Source organism: Rhinolophus ferrumequinum, chromosome 2, assembly GCF_004115265.2.
Source record: "Rhinolophus ferrumequinum isolate MPI-CBG mRhiFer1 chromosome 2, mRhiFer1_v1.p, whole genome shotgun sequence".
In the NCBI taxonomy this organism is placed as follows: Eukaryota; Metazoa; Chordata; class Mammalia; order Chiroptera; family Rhinolophidae; genus Rhinolophus; species Rhinolophus ferrumequinum.
In genome coordinates, this window is record NC_046285.1 from 27,373,270 (window position 1) to 27,394,031 (window position 20,762).

Here is a 20,762-nt window from a genome sequence, read left to right on the forward strand (position 1 = left end):
TTCTTTGGTTAAATTTATTCCTAAGTATTTTGTAGTTTTTGAAGCAATTGTAAAGGGAAGTGTTTTCTTAATTTCTCCTTCTGATAGTTTATTGTTGATGTATACAAATGCAACTGACTTCTGAATGTTAATTTTGTATCCTGCTACTTTACTGAATTCATTTATCAGTTCTAATAGTTTTTTTGGTGGAGTCTTTGAGCTTCTCTATATATAGTGTCATGTCATCTGAATATGACAGTTTTACTTCCTCCTTTCCAATTTGGATGTCTTTATTTCTTTTTCTTGTCTCATTGCTGTGGCTAGGACTTCCAGAACTATGTTGAATAAAAGTGGAAAAAGTGGGCAAACTTGTCTTGCTCCTGATCTTAAGGGGAACGGTTTTAGCTTTTCCCCATTGAGTATGATGTTAGCTGTGGGTTTATCATATATGGCCTTTATTATGTTGAGATATCATCCTTCTATTCCCACTTTGCTAAGAGTTTTTATCATAAGTGGCTCCAGATTTTGTCAAATGCTTTTTCTGCATCTATTGATATGACCATATTAATTTTATTTTTCATTTTGTTAATGTGGTGTATCACATTAATTGATTTGTGGATATTGAATCAACCTTTCACACCAGGAATGAATCCCACTTGATCAAAGTGTATGATGTTCTTAATGTATTGCTGAATTCTGTTTGCTAATATTTTGTTGAGGATTTTTACATCTATATTCATTAGGGATATTAGCCTGTAGTTTTCTTTTTTTGTAATGTCTTTGTCTGATTTTGGGATCAGGGTGATAGTGGCCTCGTAAAGAGTTTGGGAGGCTTCTCCCCTTCTGGATTTTTTGGAATAGTTTGAGTAGAATAGGTGATAATTATTTTTTGAATGTTTGGTAAAATTCATCTGTGAAGCCATCTGGTCTAGGGTTTTTGTTTGTTCGGTGCTTATTGATTACTAATTCAGTTTCCTTGGTAGTAATCAGTCTATTCAGATATTCTGTTTCTTCTTGAGTTAGCCTTGGAAGGTTGTATGCTTCTAGAAAATTATCCTATTCTTCCGGATTGTCTAATTTGGTAGTATATAGTTGCCCATAGTATTTTCCTAATATTTTTTGTATTTCTGTGGTGTCTGTTGTCTCTTCTCCTCTTTCGTTTCTGATTTTATTAATTTGGCTCCTCTCTCTCTCTCTTTTTTTTTTTTTTTCCGATGAGTCTAGCTAAAGGTTTGTCAGTTTTGTTTATCTTCTCAGAAAAACAGCTCTTGCTTTCATTGATATTTTGTATTAATTTTTTGGTCTCTATTTTGTTTATTTCCACTATGATCTTTATTATTTTCTTCCTTGTACTCCTTTTGGGCTTGTTTTGCTGTTCTTTTTTCAGTTCCCTTAGGTATAAAGATAGACTGTTCATTTGAGATTTTTCTTGTTTCTTTAGGTAGTCCTGCATTGATATGAATTTCTCTCTTAGGACTGCTTTTGCTGCATCCCATAGATTTTGGGTCATGGTTCTTTCATTTTCGTTTGTCTTGAGGTATCTTTTGATTTCTTCCTCGATCTCATTGTTGACCCATTCATTATTTAGTAACATGTTATTCAGCCTCCATGTATTGGTGTGTTTTCCAGTTTTTTTTCTTGTAACTGATTTCTAATTTCATACCACTGTGGTCAGAGAAGACATTTGAAATGATTTCAATTTTCTTAAATTTATTGAGACTTGTCTTGTGCCTAACATGTGGTCTATCTTGGAAAATATTCCATATGTGCTTGAGAAGAATGTATATTCTGCAGCTTTCGGGTTAAATACTCTAAAAATATTGATTAAATCCAACTGGTCCAATGTGTCATTTAAGGCCATTGTTTCCATATTGATTTTCTGTCTGGAGGATCTGTTCCTTGTTGTCAGTGGTGCGCAGAAGTCCCCTACTATGATAGTGTTGCTGTTGATCTCTGTCTTTATGTCAGTCAATATCTGTTTTTATATATTTAGGTGCTTGTACATTGAGTGCATAGATGTTTACTAGGGTTAGGTCCTCTTGTTGGATTGATCCCTTTCTTATTATGTAGTGCCCTTCTTTGTCCTTTATTATATTCTTCATTTTAAAGTCCATTTTGTCAAATATAAGTATTGCTACTCCAGATTTTTTCTCGTTTCTACTTGCATGAAATATCTTATTCCATCTCTTTACTTTCAGCCTGTGTGTGCTTTTGATCTGAGGTGAGTCTCTTGTATACAGCATATGTAAGGGTCTTGTTTTCTTATCCACTCAGCCACCCTATGTTTTTTGATTGAAGCATTTAATCCATTTAAATTTAAAGTGATTATTGATAGGTATGTAGTTATTGCCATTTTCTTATTTGTATTTCTGGTCTTCATTAGTTAGATTGTTTTCATCTTTCCTCTACTTAAAGAAGCCCTTTTAACATTTCCTGCAATGCTGTCTTGGTGGTAATGAATTCCTTTAGTTTACTCTTTTCTGGGAAGCTGTTTATCTCTCCTTCAATTTTAAATGATAGCCTTGCCGGATAAATCGATCTAGGTTGTAGGCCTTCGTTTTTCATCACTTTGAATACTTTCTGTCACTCCCTTCTGACCTGCAAAGTTTCTGTAAAAAAGTCAGGTGAGTCTAATGGGAGCACGCTTGTAAGTAACCCGCTGTCTGTCTCTTGCTGCTTTTAGGATTATCTTTTTGTCTTTAACCTTTGCCATTTTAACTGTAATATGTCTTGGTGTGGAGCTGTTTGGGTTCATCTTTGTTGGAACTCTCTGCACTTCCTATGTCGATTTCTTTCACCAGGTTAGGGAAGTTTTCGGTCATTATTTCTTCAACTATGTTCTCAACCCCTTGCTCCCTCTCTTCTACTGGTATTCCTATGATGCGCATGTTGTTGCATTTGATGTTATCCCATAGGTTTCTTAAACTGTTTTCATCATTTTTTCTTTTTTTTTTTCTTTTTGTTGTTCTGATTGGGTGATCTTTGCTATCTTGTCTTCTAAATCACTGATTCAATCCTTTGCTTCATCTAATCTGCTGGTAACTCCTTCGAGTATGTTCTTTATTTCAGTTACAGTATTTTTTAGTTCTAACTGGTAGTTTTTTATGATTTCTGTATCCTTCTTTATGTTCTCACTAAGTTCCTTAAACATTCTTATAATCAGTGTTCTAAACTCTGTCTCTGATAGGTTGGTTACTGCTATTTCATGTAGTTCCAATTCTGGGGTTTCTTCTGTTCTTTTATTTGGGACATGTTTCTTTGTTTCCTCATTCTGGCTGACTATGTTTGCTTCGATGTATTAAGTAGATCCCCTAAGTCTATCTGTCTTTGCTGGGTGGACTTATGTAGTATATGTCCTTTATATTTGAATTGCATAATCTCCCTATTCTTCTGTGTGTGTGTCACAGAGGTGTCCCTTGTGTTGTGTGTATATTCCTGTTGAAGTTGAGCTTTAATTGCTTTTGGGTTGTCAGTGTGTGGGATTGACTCCCAGGCTGACTAGCTGTGAGAATTGGCTATGCCCACAGTGTATGAGCTGCTGTGTGAGGGTTGACCCCTCAGAAGAGGCTTGGTCCCTATGGGCTCTTGTGCCTGTGGAGAATTCCCTTTGGGTATGTCACTTGTAGGTGAAACCTGGTCATGCTCTGCTTTGGTCTGGAATTGGCCTCTGGGTGTGTTGATTCTTGTGACTCTTGGGCTGGGCCCTCATCCAGGACAATTTCAGAACAAAACAAACCAACAAGAGCAACAACGACAATGACAACAAAGAACAAATACACTCACATATGAAAACAACAAACAATCAACACTCAACACACAAAAAAATATCAAAAATACAAAAACAACAGCAACAACAAAAAACAACAAAAAGTAGCAACACCAAAAAAAAATCAATACAGAAAAATGGAAAGGAGGAAAAGTAGAGCACGGAAAAGAAAAAAGAAAAGAAGAGAGAGAAAAAGGGGAAAATAAATATATACCGTGTTTCCCTGAAAATAAGACCTAGCCAAACCATCAACTCAAATGCGTCTTTTGGAGCAAAAATTGGTATAAGACCTGGTCTTATTTTAATATAATATAAGACCAGGAATATAATATAATATAATATAATATAATATAATATAATATAATATAATATAATATATAATACTGGGTCTTATATTAATTTTTGCTCCAAAAGATGCATTAGAGCTGGTGGTCTGGCTAGGTCTTATTTTCTGGGAAACATGGTATATATGTGTGTGTGTGTATATATATATATATAAAACAAAATGATAATAATAAAAAAATTACAGTCCACCAAGCTATCTCCAGATTATCCTCTGCTGTACAAAAACTCCTCTGTGTCTTGTGGAGGCAGAGCGGGCCACCTGGCACCCAGAGTGACCCTGGTAATGCAGTTCCAGTTGGTTGGGGCTACGGGGTGTGGTTGGTAGTTTTTACAGTCAGTGCAGTTTGTGATTTCACCTGCACAAACATGCGCTGACAGCACCACAGCCAGTCACCGGGAGGTGGGCTTCTTCCCTGTGCACAGGTCTCCTGGGTCTTAGGGCACTTCTTCCATTGGGGTGTGTGGAGGGTGTGAGATTTCTGAGCTGCTGAAAGCCCAGGGCTTCCTCTGCACCAACTGCTGACACCCGGTGTGTCTAGGCAGCTCTAATTGTCCTGCCGAGAGCCTCTCAGAAAAGGTGGGGGCTGGGTAGGGAGTCGCCTTTGTCTCCCTGGCCAGTCCACCACAAGTGTCACACTCATCCCAGCCTCTTCCCTAGGTCACAGCTGCAAACTGGCTCTTTCCAGTTCTTGAGGGTTGCAGCTCCTCTGTAATCTGGCACTACTCCTTCTTCCAGATCTGGCAGCAGCTTAAAGCTCTAGAAGGGTGGGGCTAGGGAGAGCTGTGGGACGATGGGGGGAGGAGTTCTAGGTATGTTGTTTTCTTTGCTTTCTGTCTGACCGAGAGAAACCAGCCGCAGTTGTCAGCTGATGTTTCTGCCTCCAACGCTGAGCACTGCCATCCTCTATGCTGATCTCTGGGCAGGACCGTGGGGTGCAGGGAGGGAGCCCACATCAGGCTGCTACGACCTGCAGTCTGTATCCTGGGGCCCAGCGTCTCTGCAGCCATGGATTCGGGCTGGTCTCCGCACCGCTCCCTTCCCTCTTCCCCTGCTCACCAAGTTTGCCCCCTTCAGTTAATCCTCGTGCATGTCTCTTTGCTGTTCTGTGTGATGAGCAGAGAATCCTTTGATGGGTTATGGATGTTCAATTTGTGGTAACTTCCACGGGAGAACTCAAGAAGGCCGCCTCACCAGCACCGTTTCTATGACATGACTCCTCAATTGCATTTCTATACACTAACAACAAACTATCAGAAAGAGAAGTGAAGAATTTTATCAAAAAAGAATAAAACACTTAGGAATAAATTTACCAAAGGAGGTTGAAGATCTGTACACTAAAAACTATGACATTGGTGGAAGAAATTGAAGCAGGTAAAAATAATGGAAAGATATTCTGTGCTCAGAATTGAAGGAATTAATATCATTAAATTGTCCGTGCTACCCAAAAGCAAGCTACAAATTCAGTGCAAACACTTTCAAAATTCCAATGGCACTTTTAACAGAAATAGAAAAATTAATCCTAGAATTTGTTTGGAACAACAAAAGACCCTAAATCACCAAAAACAATCTTGAGAAGAGAGAGCAAAGGTGGAAGCATCACTTTCTGCTTTCAAAATATATTACAAAGCTGTAATAATCAAAAAAGTATGGTATTGGCATAAAACAGATACACTGATCAATGGAACCAAATGGAGCGCCCAGAAGTAAACCTATGCATGCATGGTCAATTAATTTAAGACAAAAAAGCTAAGAATATACAAGTATCCTGAGGAAAGGATAGTATCCTCATAAACAGTCTAGGAAAGCTGAATAGCCACATGCAAAAGAATGGAAGTAGACCCTTGTCACACAACATACACAAAAATTAATTCAAAATGGATTAAAAACTTGACCATAAGACCTGAAACCATAAAAATCCTAGACATAAGAAGTAAGCTTCTTGACATTGGTCTTAGCAATGATTTTTTGGGATTTTTTTGGATTTGACAACAAAAGCAAAAAGAAACAAATGTGACTACAACGAACTAAAAAGCTTCTTCTGTACAACAAAGGAAACTATCAACAAAATGAAAGGCAACCTATGGATTGGGAGAAAACATTTACAAACAGTATATGATAAGGAATTAATATCCAAAATACAGAAGGAACTCATACACCTCAATAGCAAAAAACATAACTCAATTTTTTAAATGGGCAAAGGAACTGAATAGACATTTTTTTTTCCAAAAAAGACGTATAAATGAGCAATAAGTAGATGAAAACATGTTTAACATCACTAATCATGAGGGAAATGCAAATTAAACTACAGTGAGCTACCACCTCAGACCTGTAAGGATAGCTGTTATCAAAAAGACAAGAGTGAAAATTGTGGTGAAAATGTGGATAAAAGGGAAAATTTGTACACTGTTGGTAGGAATATAAACTGGAACAGCTACTATGGAAAACAATAAGGCGGTTCCTCAAGAAGTTAAAAATAGAACTACCATATGATTCAGCAATCCCACTTCTGGATAAATATCCAAAGGCAATGAAACCATTATCCTAATGAGATGTCTGTACTCCCATGTTCATTGCAGCATTATTCACAACAGCCAATGTACAGAAGCAACCTAAGTATCAATTGATGGATGAGTGGATTAAGAATATGTGGAATATATCAATATCGATTCATCATTTGTAACAGATGCACTACTCTGGTGAGGGATGCTGGTTGATAATGGGGGAGGCTGTGAATGTGTGTGGGCAGAAGGTACATGGAAACCTTCCTCTTAATTTTGCTGTGTACCTAAAAATGCTCTAAAAAAGATTGTCTTTTTTTTTAAGAAATAAATTGGTGCTTTGCACCTCCCTCAGAATAGATAGGAAATTAAATTTCAGCCTGGTATTAAAGAACTATTTCTCTTTATGATGTAAGAGTTTATGTTACCAATTGGTTTTTCAGGAAAGTGAGAGAATTATCGGATTCATATTAAAATTACAAAAACTACATGTAATTATAATAACAAGGTTTTATTAAATAATAACTGTTATTAAATAAGTCAGGGCTCCTCTGTGTTTTGTGTGTGATTCTTTCTACAACTCTGACTTCGATTATTCTATTCCCATTGCACAGATAAGGAAACTGAGGCATTCCTTCCTTTTTCAGGTGGTCCATTAACATTTCCTACTGTGCAAAAATTCTGCATTGACAAGAACTGTGACACCAGGCAGCTTCATTTTCTATTAGTTAAAAAAGCGGCCTCTTTAAATTTAGAGTAATCTGTGCTAGGCCAAAGAATGTATGCTTTCAATTCTACTCAAAGGCTTTGAGATCCCTAATAGAAGAGACGTAGGTAGAGCACATGATAAAAGAGGCAGATTTCATCTAATAGTGCACTGTCTAAGAAGATAAATTGGAAACATAAAGAGCTAATAACACCAAAGATTTTCTTTGCTAGGTTATCTTTTATACATTAATTATACAGAAGAGCCTGCTTAAATGGGTACTCTTGCTGTAGAATATTTCTTTTAAGAGAGAGTTCTTTGCCTTACTCTGCACTTGAGTTGGGTGATGTTATCAGAGAGCTGTCAAGGAGATAGGTTGATATCGTAAGACAAAGTTTATTTCATTTGTAACATAAGTTTATTATTTAACTGACCAATGAATCATCACTGTATAAGAGACTCTGTCACTGTGCTATGGTCAAATCATCATTGTGTTTAAGCTACTCTATAGTTTTAAATCAGATACCCATGAAAACTGCTTAATTTTGCAAAATTTAAGATACTTATTTATGGTTCTACGACACTGTGTAAGGTAATATAGCCCTATAATCTCTTACTATTAATTGGTATGACTTTTTTAAATCATTCACAAATAAATGTTACCTTATGTGTAAAACCAACTTGAGAATCTTTCGTGTTTCTCCTTATCTCCTTTAAACACAACAATCTCCAAATAAGTAGAACAATATGCATTGTTTTTCAAACTTAAAATACACGTCTTGCATGGATGACCATTGGATATTTTTTCCCCTTTTTTAAAAAAATACATATTATCTTTAAATCAAGGCAAGAGGAATAGTCAAGGGGTTGACTACATACCAGTGCTGTGCCTGGCTTGTTATTCGTTTTTCATTTACGCTTTCCAACTAGGAGCTAAAATAGTCCTGTTTTCAGTCAATTGTCAACAACTTCCTGTCTGCTCTATGTAATGAAACAATGGGGAAATCTAGTTGTTTTCTGTTCATGTGTGTTTTTTTTCTTTATCCTGCAACTTTCCTATACTTGTTTCTTATTTATGCAATTAATTTTTCTTTTTCCTGAGTGATCATTTTTCATCATATTTCAAGTTATCACAGTTTTGACCAATCCTCGGTTTTGCTGCCCTTCTGCCTACCTGTATGGCTGGTTCAAACTCACAAGTATGGAAAGTGAATTCTGCTTTTTGATAGCCATTGCTATTACCTTCTTTAACTTTAGTTTCCTCTTGATACTTAAAGTTTTCAAAATTATATTTTCTGGGACTTAATTTGATTGGTTCCCTTTTATCCTTTGTTTGTTCTCCTTCATCACTTCCAGCTAGATTATCCTTTCCTTTACATGGCAAGCAAATTCTTATATTTTGGTAGGAACATCGTCAATGGTCAGCAAACTTGATGCTTACATTTATTGTATCCAGCAAAATAAGTTGAAGCGTTTTATTTAATACTGGAAACACACACACACACACACACACACACACACACACACATGCCTTCGCACACACTATCTTAACATAAATCAATGTGAACATTTGTGATTCTCTTTCAGAAACATGATGGCCACTTCACAGTCATCCAGTTGGTTGGTATGCTCCGAGGCATTGCATCAGGAATGAAGTATCTTTCTGACATGGGTTATGTCCATCGGGATCTAGCAGCTAGGAATATATTGGTCAACAGCAACCTAGTATGCAAAGTTTCTGATTTTGGTCTTTCCCGGGTGCTGGAAGATGATCCAGAAGCTGCTTATACAACAACTGTAAGTTTACATGTTCTTTTCCGATATAGTTTGTTTACTTTTATTGTTTTTAATGTTAAAGTAATTCTATTTTTGTTTTCCTAATTTTCTGCTCTCATCTCTCATTTTCCCAATTTAACATCATTTTATTTAATTGGAAAGTATTTGCTTTATCTGAGTGCCAGGTTTAAAACAAAACAAAACCTTCTTAACTGTTTTCTTTCTTCCATGGTATTGGAACTTTATTTTAACATCATGCTTGAGGTCCTTGCCCTCTCAGCAATCTGCCTTTGCCTGACGAATTTTTGATGCTTCAATACTCATCTCCTTTTATTGGAGTTCTGTGCATAGAAGAATGGTGCAGTCACTTAAGTCGGTGATAGTGAAGAGTCAGTGGTTAGGAAATGACATTTTTCCTCACGGCAAATGTTATGGAATGATCTGATCATACTTAAAAATGAACAATATAGGTTTCTGCAGAGATATACAAGTATAAGTATACTCTACACATTTTTTTGAATGATACTTGGGAAAATGTGAGCAAGAATACAAAGTTAAAGCTTTAGAATCAAACTATCATATGTAAATGATATGATCTCAATTCATGAATAGTTTATGTGTTTCCGAATGTCTCAAGACCAATTCATCCCACTGATTGTTTCGAGTAGTTGAGCTCAAAGTCTCTCTTCAGTTATCTTAAAGCTAATAATTTGTAAAATTATACTATATTCTATAATTTTTTTAAACAAAACTATCACCATTGGCTCATTTGATAGTCAGCTTTAATGGAAAATGTCAGTAAAACTATTCTAGATGTTCTATTTTCTTCTCTTTTTCTAACATACACATTATTTTTTAAAGAGGCAAATCCATTATTTAGTTCCCTTTTATTTCATTTTCTATGAGATTTTTTTGAAACTTCACTGTATTCAGTTACTCCAGAATGGATGCAAGTTCAGTATGAAACATGTTATACCCTTACTATATTTCCTTTGTAGAAATGCTCTATATTAATTTATCAATGATATTTTCACTAATTTCTCCAACAAAGAAATACTGTTCTAAGGAACGTAAATTAATCTTTCAGAGTCTGATATATAAGGTAGCAGTTATCTATTGATCTTTTAATTTGACCAATAAGCTTCATAAAAATAAAAGTCTATCAAGTCTAAAAATAAATTGTATATTTTAGAAAAAGCAGTATTTTCAACACCAATTTCTAATTGGAAACTGTCATAATTATTTTCTTTTTTTCAAGGACTTTATTTTCTTCTCTTTTATTTTTATAGCTATATAAGTTGAAGCATATTATTGATAGCTACTATTATACATATTATTTCCAATCTTGGAGAATAGTGTTTAAAGTTTTATATAAATACTATAAAGTATAAATTTATAAAATTTGCAACAACTGCAATCTACAAAAAGAATAACATACGATAGGAAATGAAGCATAAAATAGGAAATAACTGCTAGGCTCTTTGAATGTATGCTTATGTAGATACACTTGAAATCCCTTATTAAACAGTAGTTTAACTACTTTTTAAAACTGGAATCTGATACGTAAATTTAAGACACTAATAAAATTGGGAGGGTAACCCAAATCTTGAATTGTTTGTGTGTGTGTGTGTGTGTGTGTGTGTGTGTGTGTTTTGTTGTGCATGTTCTTTTGTCTTATATGATTATAGAGATTGAGAGGCCTAGAACAGTGCTGTTTTAATATAAATCTGACCACAGAATTAAACATCAAATTAAGCAATCAAAATATTAACACTCTACAAAGTATCTCTTAAAAGCTATAGATTATATCTTAGTTAAGAAATAGGTCTCTGAATTTAACAGATACCAATTAAATGGTAAATGATATGATCAAGCACATTAAAAAAAAAAAAAAACTTAGAAATACCCAAGATCCTGGGGTACAAAATATCATACACTGATTACTTGACCAGAATGAACATGGACGCTCAATATTTAAAATGGTAGAGCTCTTATCTTTAAAGAGCTTATCCTTTGACTGCATGTACAGACTAATGCTTCCTTGAAGTAAGTGTTGCCCTAAAGTTCTGAAAAAGAAATATGGAAGTACCAGAAAGTAGAGGTCTGGGGAAGGCTTCACAAAAAGATAAAATTTGAACCAAATATGGAAATTTTTCATTAGGCAGAGAGTTGTGGAAAAGGTTGGAATGGAGGAAACAGAAAGAGGAAGACATGGACATTGGGGGAAGGGAATGGGCATGGTGGTGGAAATTGTGGACAGTTGGAATGGGGCTGAGGACCAGTGGAGGGGCCAGGTTGTGATAGTTGGGTGACACTTCAAGAAATTTCAAGTTTTTTCTACGGCAATTAAGAGACATTGATTGAATTAAATAAGGGAGTAATAAAATGTATAAATGCCTTAGAAGATATTATTGACAACAGTGTAAAGGATGGAAATAAGGATTGAAGGTCAGGAGGAGTGGTAACTGGGAGACCAGGCAAGGCATTATTGCTACGGTCAGAAAGGACATATGGCTTTAATTGGAGAGTGGTGGTTGGAATAAAGAAGAGAAAAGAGTTAAAAATTAGTATGAATTATTATGAATGTACAATTGATAAGACTCAGTAACTAATTAGATATGAATTATAAGGAAGAGGAAGGATGTACAGGTGACACCAATATTTATATATTGAGCAACTAGTTTAATGGAGATGCTAGTAATCAAGACAGAAAATCCCTGTTAGAGAAGGCCTGTCTAACAGCATTAAATTACAGAGCAAAATTACAACAAAAGGTCACGGGCATTCTGTCTCAAAGTCATCAAGGTACTGCCAGATTGAGCGCTGGCATTCTGTTGAAATTTTGTGTAAAATTTTTAGGAATTTATATAAATATACTTAGATCTCAAATACTTTTTTTATTTCCTGTTAAGATAAACTAGATGTTTAGAAAACTTTCTCAACTCAAGCAAACCCTGTATAAAAAAAATACAGAAGAATGGTCATTTATTTGAAAATTATTCTTTGTTTTATAAGAACATTCACATGAAAATAACTTTGAAGAGCAAGCTCCCTTGGTATCTGTTTTTTTAAAAGTATGATTCCATTTATGAAAGTTATATTTCTTGGAACATATGTTTTACCTTAAGTGATTTTGATTTTTTTCTCTTGCTATATAATTGCTATTTCCTCAGTATTTATAAATGTTTGTTGTTGTTTTTTTTTAACTCTGTTATGAATGGGTTGGAGGAAACAGAGGCTTGTAAAGGGTTTTAAAACCAGGAACATATTATGGAGAAAGATTATTTTGCAGTCTTCAAGAAAATATTCCTTAGAACAGTATGCTACATAGAAACTATCCCTTCCCAATCAAAGTAGGGGCAGAATAAATAAACACTTTCCATTAAGATGACTTCACCAATTTAGAGAGCCACATATCACAGCAAAGAGCAGTAACTGGTTAAAAGACAGGCTGCAAAGGTAGAGCGATACTGGCTGTAGTACTGAACTGATCGGTCAGCATGTGACAGATGAACAGAATGGCCATTGGAGCCAGAGTGGCCAGAACAGAAAGTGTTGTGACAAGAGAGATTACTCTGCTAAACTCTGCTAATGTGAGTCCACTCGTACCCTACGTAAAAGACATGTACATGTAATGTATACAAATATATTATCTACATTATAAAATACACTAAAGTATATAAAAGGACAAGATTTGCAGCTAAACATAAGTAGAAATTCTAGAATTTTTCCTACAACCTAAGAGTATTTTGCATATCCTGCTTTAGATGTTAGACCTATTTATTCAACATGTACTCAACATAATTTATTATGAAGTGACCATATTAAAGGTCCTAATCCTCAGAGGGCCAATAACCAAAAATAAAGGGATTCTTGAGCTCAGATAGATGATTATACAGAGAAAGGGCCAGGAGTGGGCAATGCAGCGTGAACGGCTACAACAGTAGTAGCAGATTCTCCAGGGATGCCCTATACTGAAATGCATCAGGCCTTTGAAAAGGTGCCTTAAGAACTGGTAACGACATGAAAACCACGAAATGTATATTGCGGGCTAAAAGTAGAGGAAAAAACAAATCGTAAAAGTAGGATCTAGAAGATGACTGGAGCCTTGCTTTTACGTGCCAATTCTATGCAAGTGTGCTAGGCACTTAGTGAGGGGACACTAGTGACTAACTATGAACCACACCTAACAATACATATACAGATAGTGATATGCGGCTAACTTAATCTGCATGGAACTTGGTGAGTCTGGATTGTTGTCAATCGATTACGGTCTCCTATGCAATTATAATTTGAATGCTAAGATATCTCTTACTTCTCTAAGTCTGTCACACATTTACATGGGCAACTGTTTTAAATCCATTTGCAAAGCAGGGACTCTCGTTTGAATATTGCTAAGTAACCAGTCTTAAACTTACATTGAGAATGTTAAGGCTCTTTGCTCTCAAATATGAAAATGAGGTTATATTTACTTTAAAAGAACATGGAAAGATATATTACGGCTCACACTTATTTGCTTAAAGAGGTAAGTTTTATTTACTATATAATGGCAGTTACTCTTCAGATTTTTTTAATTATAATGAGTAACTCCTTTTGTTACATTTTAAAGATCAAAACAAAATGGAAGAATCATTTTATCACAGTATCTGCTAAAAATTAAGATTCTTTGATTCTAGCTTTCAGTTGTGTACATGTGTGTTTTCCAAAGCAAATTCTGGTTTTTAATTTGACAACAGAAATTCCATATAAGTATTTTTTAGTTAAAATACAGAACCTCACGTTGACAACACATAATCTGCATAATCACAGTTCTGTTAACATCTGTTAATTCTTTACTTTGCATTCATTCATAAAACCTCTTCCAAGCTCCAACCCTTTATCTTCCCTATTCTACATAAGATATGAGAAAAGTCAAATATCCTCTTATTCTAACAAGGCAGGGTCTATACCCAACCGGAGATAGTTATAGAAATAATGGAGTAGTATATGGGGGACATATTTACATGTGTATTTTAAAGTTGGGGAGAGATCAGAGCAACCATCCTCCTTTACCTAATTCAAATGTGTACAAATTTGCTTGACTTTCTGACATGAATTTTTAAATCTTGAAATATGTCCAGGTCGATTTACAAATATCTTTAATAAAAGTGAGAATTAAAATTATTTTAGATCATTCACTATTCTGCCTTTAAGTACATTAATTTAACATGAGTAACTGAGATTTGCCTGGAGATCACACTTGACCTGCAAGTAAAACATACTCAGAATTTTCACTCATTCTTGTCTCTTTTAAATTAGAGTTAACTATAAAAAGTTATGTAGTAAGAAAGAATTTTAAATGTTTTCATTTAAAATCATATAATAACTGATTCACTGAATAAAAGGACTTGTACTAAGAAACGTTTCTGGTTTCTTGGATTTAGAAAAATAAAACTTTATCCTTTGAAATCCTACCACAGGATTCTGTCAATCAGGTTGATGCCAACAGAACGAAGCCCCTGGAATGGGGACTCTGGGCCAAAAAGGTTCTTGGGCTTCACATAGGAAAGAATTCACGTGTGAACCAGTATGGACTTCAAAGTGAAAGCTAGTTTGTTTAGCAGAGAGTGAGCAGGAAAAGGTCACCCACAGACAGAGTGGCGGTGAGACCGGGTGGAAGAGAGACCCTTTCCATCCTCTGGGCTGGCGTTTATACATGTTTCTTGTTTTCATGGAAAACTTCTTGGTATGGGGAACTTCTGCAAACTACAGGAAGAATAGAGGCAGGTTTATCATTAACTTTGGTAAAGTACAGCCTGTGACTAGTTTGTAATAGGTTTAACTATGAGAATGGCCATCACAATGGAATCCCTTTGCTCAATAGGCTTCGAATGGTCTGTTCTGTGTGATTGAATACCATCTGCCTACGCTCTGTGTCTGGTAGCACGTAGGTAGCAGGCTTGGAATACAACTTCCTAGTTCCTTACTTTGCAAAAATCGTCCTCATGCCACTTCCCTACATTAAGGTGGAGTTGACACTGTGCTAAGATACAGCATATGATAAAATGCGTCTTACGCTAACTGTATCCAAGATGACCAGGGCCAACCTGAAGAATGACTTTTACTTTAATTGTTCCTAAGATTTAGCCAGGCTGTAAATGGGGGCAGGGTGGGGTATGACAGCTTCAGGCAAAAGGCAGACCCTTAAGTAGAGGACCACGAAAACTACTAGCCCCCATAAAGCTCAATATCATAGCATAACTAGAATGTAAGGACAGGCTCCTGCAAAGAATTCACTGAAAAATTCAAGTAAAGTAAATAACAGTTTCTTCTAGTCAAGTGTAAATTCAGTGGCCTGAGTTTAAAGAAAAAAAGGGAGAAAAAATTGCGGTGCTATCAGAATACTGTAATGTGAAGATTTAAATAACTTGGTTTTTAATAAAGATGCGGTGAACATAAAAACCTTGAAAAAAATGAAGGAAAAAAACCAGTCAAATCCTGGTCAGATGAACCAAATTCATCACTAAAAAAGGAGCTATACCATTTGGGAAAAACAACAAAATGACTCCTTATAAAACAAACAGACAAAAAACAACAGTTCTTACTTGACAGATGCCATGATAGCAGTCAATCAAAATCAGTCAAATACATAAACCGTTATAATTAGCTGAAGAGGAAGAAATTAATGTGCCAATATTAGGCTTCCTAATTTCAAAGGAAAAAAAGTGACCTTGAACCAGCAAGTGTTTGATGGACTGATTTATGAGGAGAAAATCTGACAGTTTTTATCTACCTCTGTTGATAAAAGCTTTTGGTAAAGAAAATTCTAACAATCTAATGTATAAAAGCCATATTCTCAGAAATTGGTGTCTTCACACTTTGAACCCAAAAGCTGGAAGACAAATCCACAACAATGGAAAGAGCCACGAAGCTTTATACTAAACCAGAGAGAACATAAGTGAAATTCAAAGCAAGAGTCACTTTCAATTACTGTTCAGAAGGTGAACCACATACAACATCTTGGATCACAGACCGACAGACCCAAAATCTTAATGGTAGTTGTGGGGGATGGTGGTATCAGAAGGGCACAACACTTCTTTGAAATGTACTACTTAGGTAAATTGACAATGGCAAATCTGGAGTATAAGATAGAAATGGGAATCAATAATACCAGAGGAAATTAATACCTAAAGAATCATTTCCTTAAAAAGTTCCATCTCTAAAGCTTAGGAAACAGTGATTTGTGATCATTACAGAACTTTTGTAGTAAATGAAAAATATTTGAAGATTATTATGCACGTAGGAGAGAAGGACTGAAGAAATGCATAGCTCTATCAGAAATCTGGAAGACAGAGAGAGAGAACCATCTAGCTAAGTCACGCATACCATTAAGAAGCCGAGCCATGCTTTGGGAAAACCTCCATTTGTCATGTGTACAAACCATATTGCAAAAACTAACACTTTGTACTTGTAAGTCCTGTGTCCTTCCAATATGCATTCTAAATCAAGGACCCTAAGGCCTTAGACCTGGGAAGGTATTATTGAAGATAAGAGACCCTGAAGAAACTCTAACTTTCTATTCAGCACTCCAGATTTTGTGTGTGACTTACAAGTAGTTGTGTTTTGTTTTTGTTTATTTTTTCTACAAATCATGAATCCCTTTAGATTTGTGTAAAATTCTGGAGAACAAGAGATTTATCTTTTACATTTTTTAAAGCTTTTCGACACCTATAATACTACACTACTTAATGACTGCTTAATTAATTGCTGATAACTAAACCAATAAGAAAAAGGTAGAAAAAAGTGATTAAAACTGTAAGAACACTGTTTTCAGTAAAATTACATTTATTTCTTCTCTGATATCACTGTTAATCACAACCCACCAAATGACTGGCCCTAAAACAATCCTTAATGCATCCTAAAGAGATTTTTAAAAATTGCAGTAGGAAGCCCCAAATTTAACAAACATTGAAGCACTTGTAACAATGAGACACGGTATTCACAAACAGAGGGGAAAATTGTGCTTCAAAGTCTCTGTAAATATTCTACCAATGCTTTGAAGACAAAAGGATGCCAGCATGGGTAAGATCCAAGACAAACATTTCACAACATCACATAATATTACAACACCTACAAACACCTGAAATTCATCCTTCTAATTGAAATGCTGATCAGTGAGGAATAATCAAATGCCAGTCACAGTTCTCAAGATATTTGGCATACACCTTCATGATTAACCAGGAACCACAGGAAATACCAAGGGCTTTTGTGTTTGTGTTCGCAATATCCAATACTGTCTAATTCAGAGGTACCCGCCCTGCGCCCAGTGACTTTAGAACAAACCCAGACTAAATTGATTTACTGGGCAGATCAATCAGCAGATGTTTAGCAAGCAGAAAGTACAATGCTCATTGGCCATCTTGCTTGTGCAGAACAAAGGCCACGTAAGACGCTGAACACAAAGCTGCTGACTTTAGAGCTTTAGAATTTCAAAGATACCACCTGAAGAAATGTAGTTATTACGAAAGCGAAATTGTGAATTTCATCTCTGATATTGAAAATATGCTTTTTTTTCCATTGACAATAAAAACTGAAAGGAAAACATTATAAATGCAGGATAAATTGCATGAGAACTCTATAGAAAAGCTAACTTCTTCCCAGTGTAAAGAGAGTCACATCAATGGCAAATAAATTGAAAAAGGTTATCAGTTATTTATGCTATTTGTGGCAGACCATGTTAGATGCCAGCCCAATTTGTCTTGTCATCTCATCTCCTCCTTGCTAATAAAAAACCCTAAGTTTAGCTGTTTGTAACAAGTTTAGATCCAATAAATAAATCATGATTTCTATAAGCTAGTTATATTTATACCATTCTCTTTTGACACTAAAATTTTATACTTCGACTGCTCATTTAAATGTAAAGGGAAAGGAGATTGGCAACTTCTGGAAAAAATTCTGCTTGAGGTCTACCAGAAATAGGCTTGAATGGAGAGCTTTCTGGTACTGGCCCTTTCTTTTCTTTATTGCCTTGAATATAGTTTTGGAAGGATGTTGCGCTTGGAGCTGTGACAACCATATTTTAGTCACAAGGCAGCAAGCCTAAGGAGACAAACACGATGCTGAGGGTGGCCAAGTAGGAAAATCAAAAAAGCCTGGTTCTCTGACGAAATTGTTGAGCTTTTGCGTCAATACAGAAACCACTTACTCCAGTTATTTGTTTAAATAAATGTTTTATTTGCTTGAGCTCCTGAAAATTGGACATTCTATGACTCTATGACTTGTGTCTAAAGACATTCTGAGATAGTAATGAACATATAGAAAAACTTCATAGTGATAGATAATGTAAATAGAAAAATGACAAAATGAACAGTTTAGGTGAAATATCGCCTCAGTCATGCAAACTGACTACGTTATCTAAGAAGACTATAAATAAACAGTTAGTTTGAGGATGCAATAATCATACTTTATTCATTTAACATGTATTCTTTAACATTATGAGGCAACAAGTTAGATAACAGAGATTAAAGTTCTTAAAAATTGGGGAGAAGACAGACATTAAATAATCATGCTATTGAATATGCAATTATAATCTGACATTTTATACAATACAACACATGTGGTGTATTGAGTGCCTGCTAAGTGCCAGATTGTTCTGGGCATTGGAGATATTCCAGTAAATAAGTTTTTCTTATGGAGCTTACAGTCTTAAGTATGATGGAGGAAAAGATAATAAAGTTAAAAGAAAAAATAGAGGGGCGGCCATTTGGCTCAGTTGGTTAGAGCTCAGTGCCAATAACACCAACGTCACCAGTTCGATTCCCACATGGGCCAGTGAGGTGCACCCTCCACAACTAGAGTGAAAAACAAACAACAGCTGGACTTGGAACTGAGCTGCTAATGGATGCACAGTTTGCTCTGTGGTTAGAGCACAGTGCTCATAACACCCAGGTCTCCGGTTCGATTCCCATGTGGGCCAGCAAGCAGAGCCCTCCACAACTAGATTGAAAATAACAACTTGACTTGGAGCAGATGGGTCCTGGAAAAACACACTGTTCCCCAATATTCCCCAATAAAAAAATTTAAAAAAAAGAAATCTCATTCTCAGATACTGATAAATACTGAGTATATAGAAATAAGTAAATAAATAAATAAAAAAGAGTAGTTACCTTAGAAAGCATGGCCAGGAAATACCTCTTTATTGAGGTGGCGTTTAAAATAAGACCTGAAAATTATAAGGAGAGCAATCAAGAAAATGTCTGAAGTCAAATGTTCTAAGGTGAGGGAAAAACAAATATACATGGTAAGGTAAGGACAAGCTTGGCATACTTTAGGACTAGGAATAAGACCAGGATGGTTGACATATTGAGAGACAGAGGAGGATGGTGGGAAATGAGGACAGAGGGTCCAGATCCTACAGAAACACCAAAATCGTAGAAAGGAGTAGACATTTTATTCTAACTACAAAGGGAAATCATTGGAAGATTTTAAGCAGATGATGACATGACAGAAATTGTGTTTTTAAGAGCTCATTCTGGCTTATTTGTTGAAAATGAATTGGAAAGGTTAAGGAGAGAGATCACAGAGACTCATTTGCACCACCAGAGACAGGAAATGATGGTAGCTTGTTGTAAACTGGTAATAGGAAAAATGAAGAGTGATAGAGAGACTTGGGATATCTTGTGTCAGTAGCTCCGCCTACGCGTGTGTGTGTGTGTGTGTGTGTGTGTGTCTGTTTAAAAGAAAAGATAGGAAAATTGAGGCCCAAAGAAATTAAGCAATGTGTACAAGTCACATGGCTATTATATTGGAAACAATGTCAATTAACTTTTGCAGTAATGACAATGTTAAGGGAAGGTTTCTATCCCACAGTTGAATTCTCTTCCTCTTCCTCTCCTTCCAGTACTTCACCCTGCAAATTTTTTTCTGTCATAATCAAACCCCCTTCTGTCTCTCATTTCTGACCCCCATGCAGAAAGCCAGGGATAGCAGTAGTTGAAAGTCTTCTAAGACTGAGAAATAATGATCTCTTAGTCTTCGGTGATATGTATTACAGATGCAACATATCTCAAAGTGTTTCTTTTGCTTATCAAACTTTTCAAAATTATTCTGCAATGAATATTCTACTTTAATGATAAGAGAAAAAAACAGTATATGTTATAAAAATAGAGAGAAATAGCTTCTGGCAAAGTTCCAAGATATCTTTCTGACCAGTTTACTTAAAAATGTTTTTTTCCTGGTATTAGTCAGTGACTAAACAATATATTTGATTGTTTTCATGTGACTTGTCTAATCAAAAAGATGGCTGGAAGTCATTTCACTGGGCAACATTTATTTTTAAATGAAAGATAAGGGGATTAAGGAAACGAACATTACCATTACTGATTTTTTAAATGGAAATCTGGGCAATAGTCCAAGAAAGCTCAGATTCTTCCAAAAAGTTTCAAATTCAATACCTATCCCTCACTGTCACCCCAGGGCCTTCTATTAAGCCCCTCAATCATCAACTTTTCCAAAAGCTAGAGAAAGCACTCCAGAATCTTGAACTGTACTTTGAAAAGACATAAAATTGAATTTCAAATATTATGAAAATCTATCAGCACCCTTGTTAAGAAATAAGTTTTTCTCCCAATTACTCTATATTTTCTCACCTGGCTATTTCTTGGTTGGCTTATGCTAGCTAGTTGCCAATCACGCTTTCATAGAGCAAACATT

General features: G+C 35.5%; 1 protein-coding gene across 1 annotated transcript in view; it reads left to right on the plus strand.

Moving 5' to 3' along the window:
* Positions 1-20,762, plus strand: part of EPHA6 (EPH receptor A6) — an 869,632-nt gene that overhangs the window by 744,814 nt on the left and 104,056 nt on the right. The window contains 1 exon segment of the mRNA XM_033122487.1: positions 8,883-9,092. Within this exon segment, the coding sequence (XP_032978378.1) occupies positions 8,883-9,092 (210 nt within the window).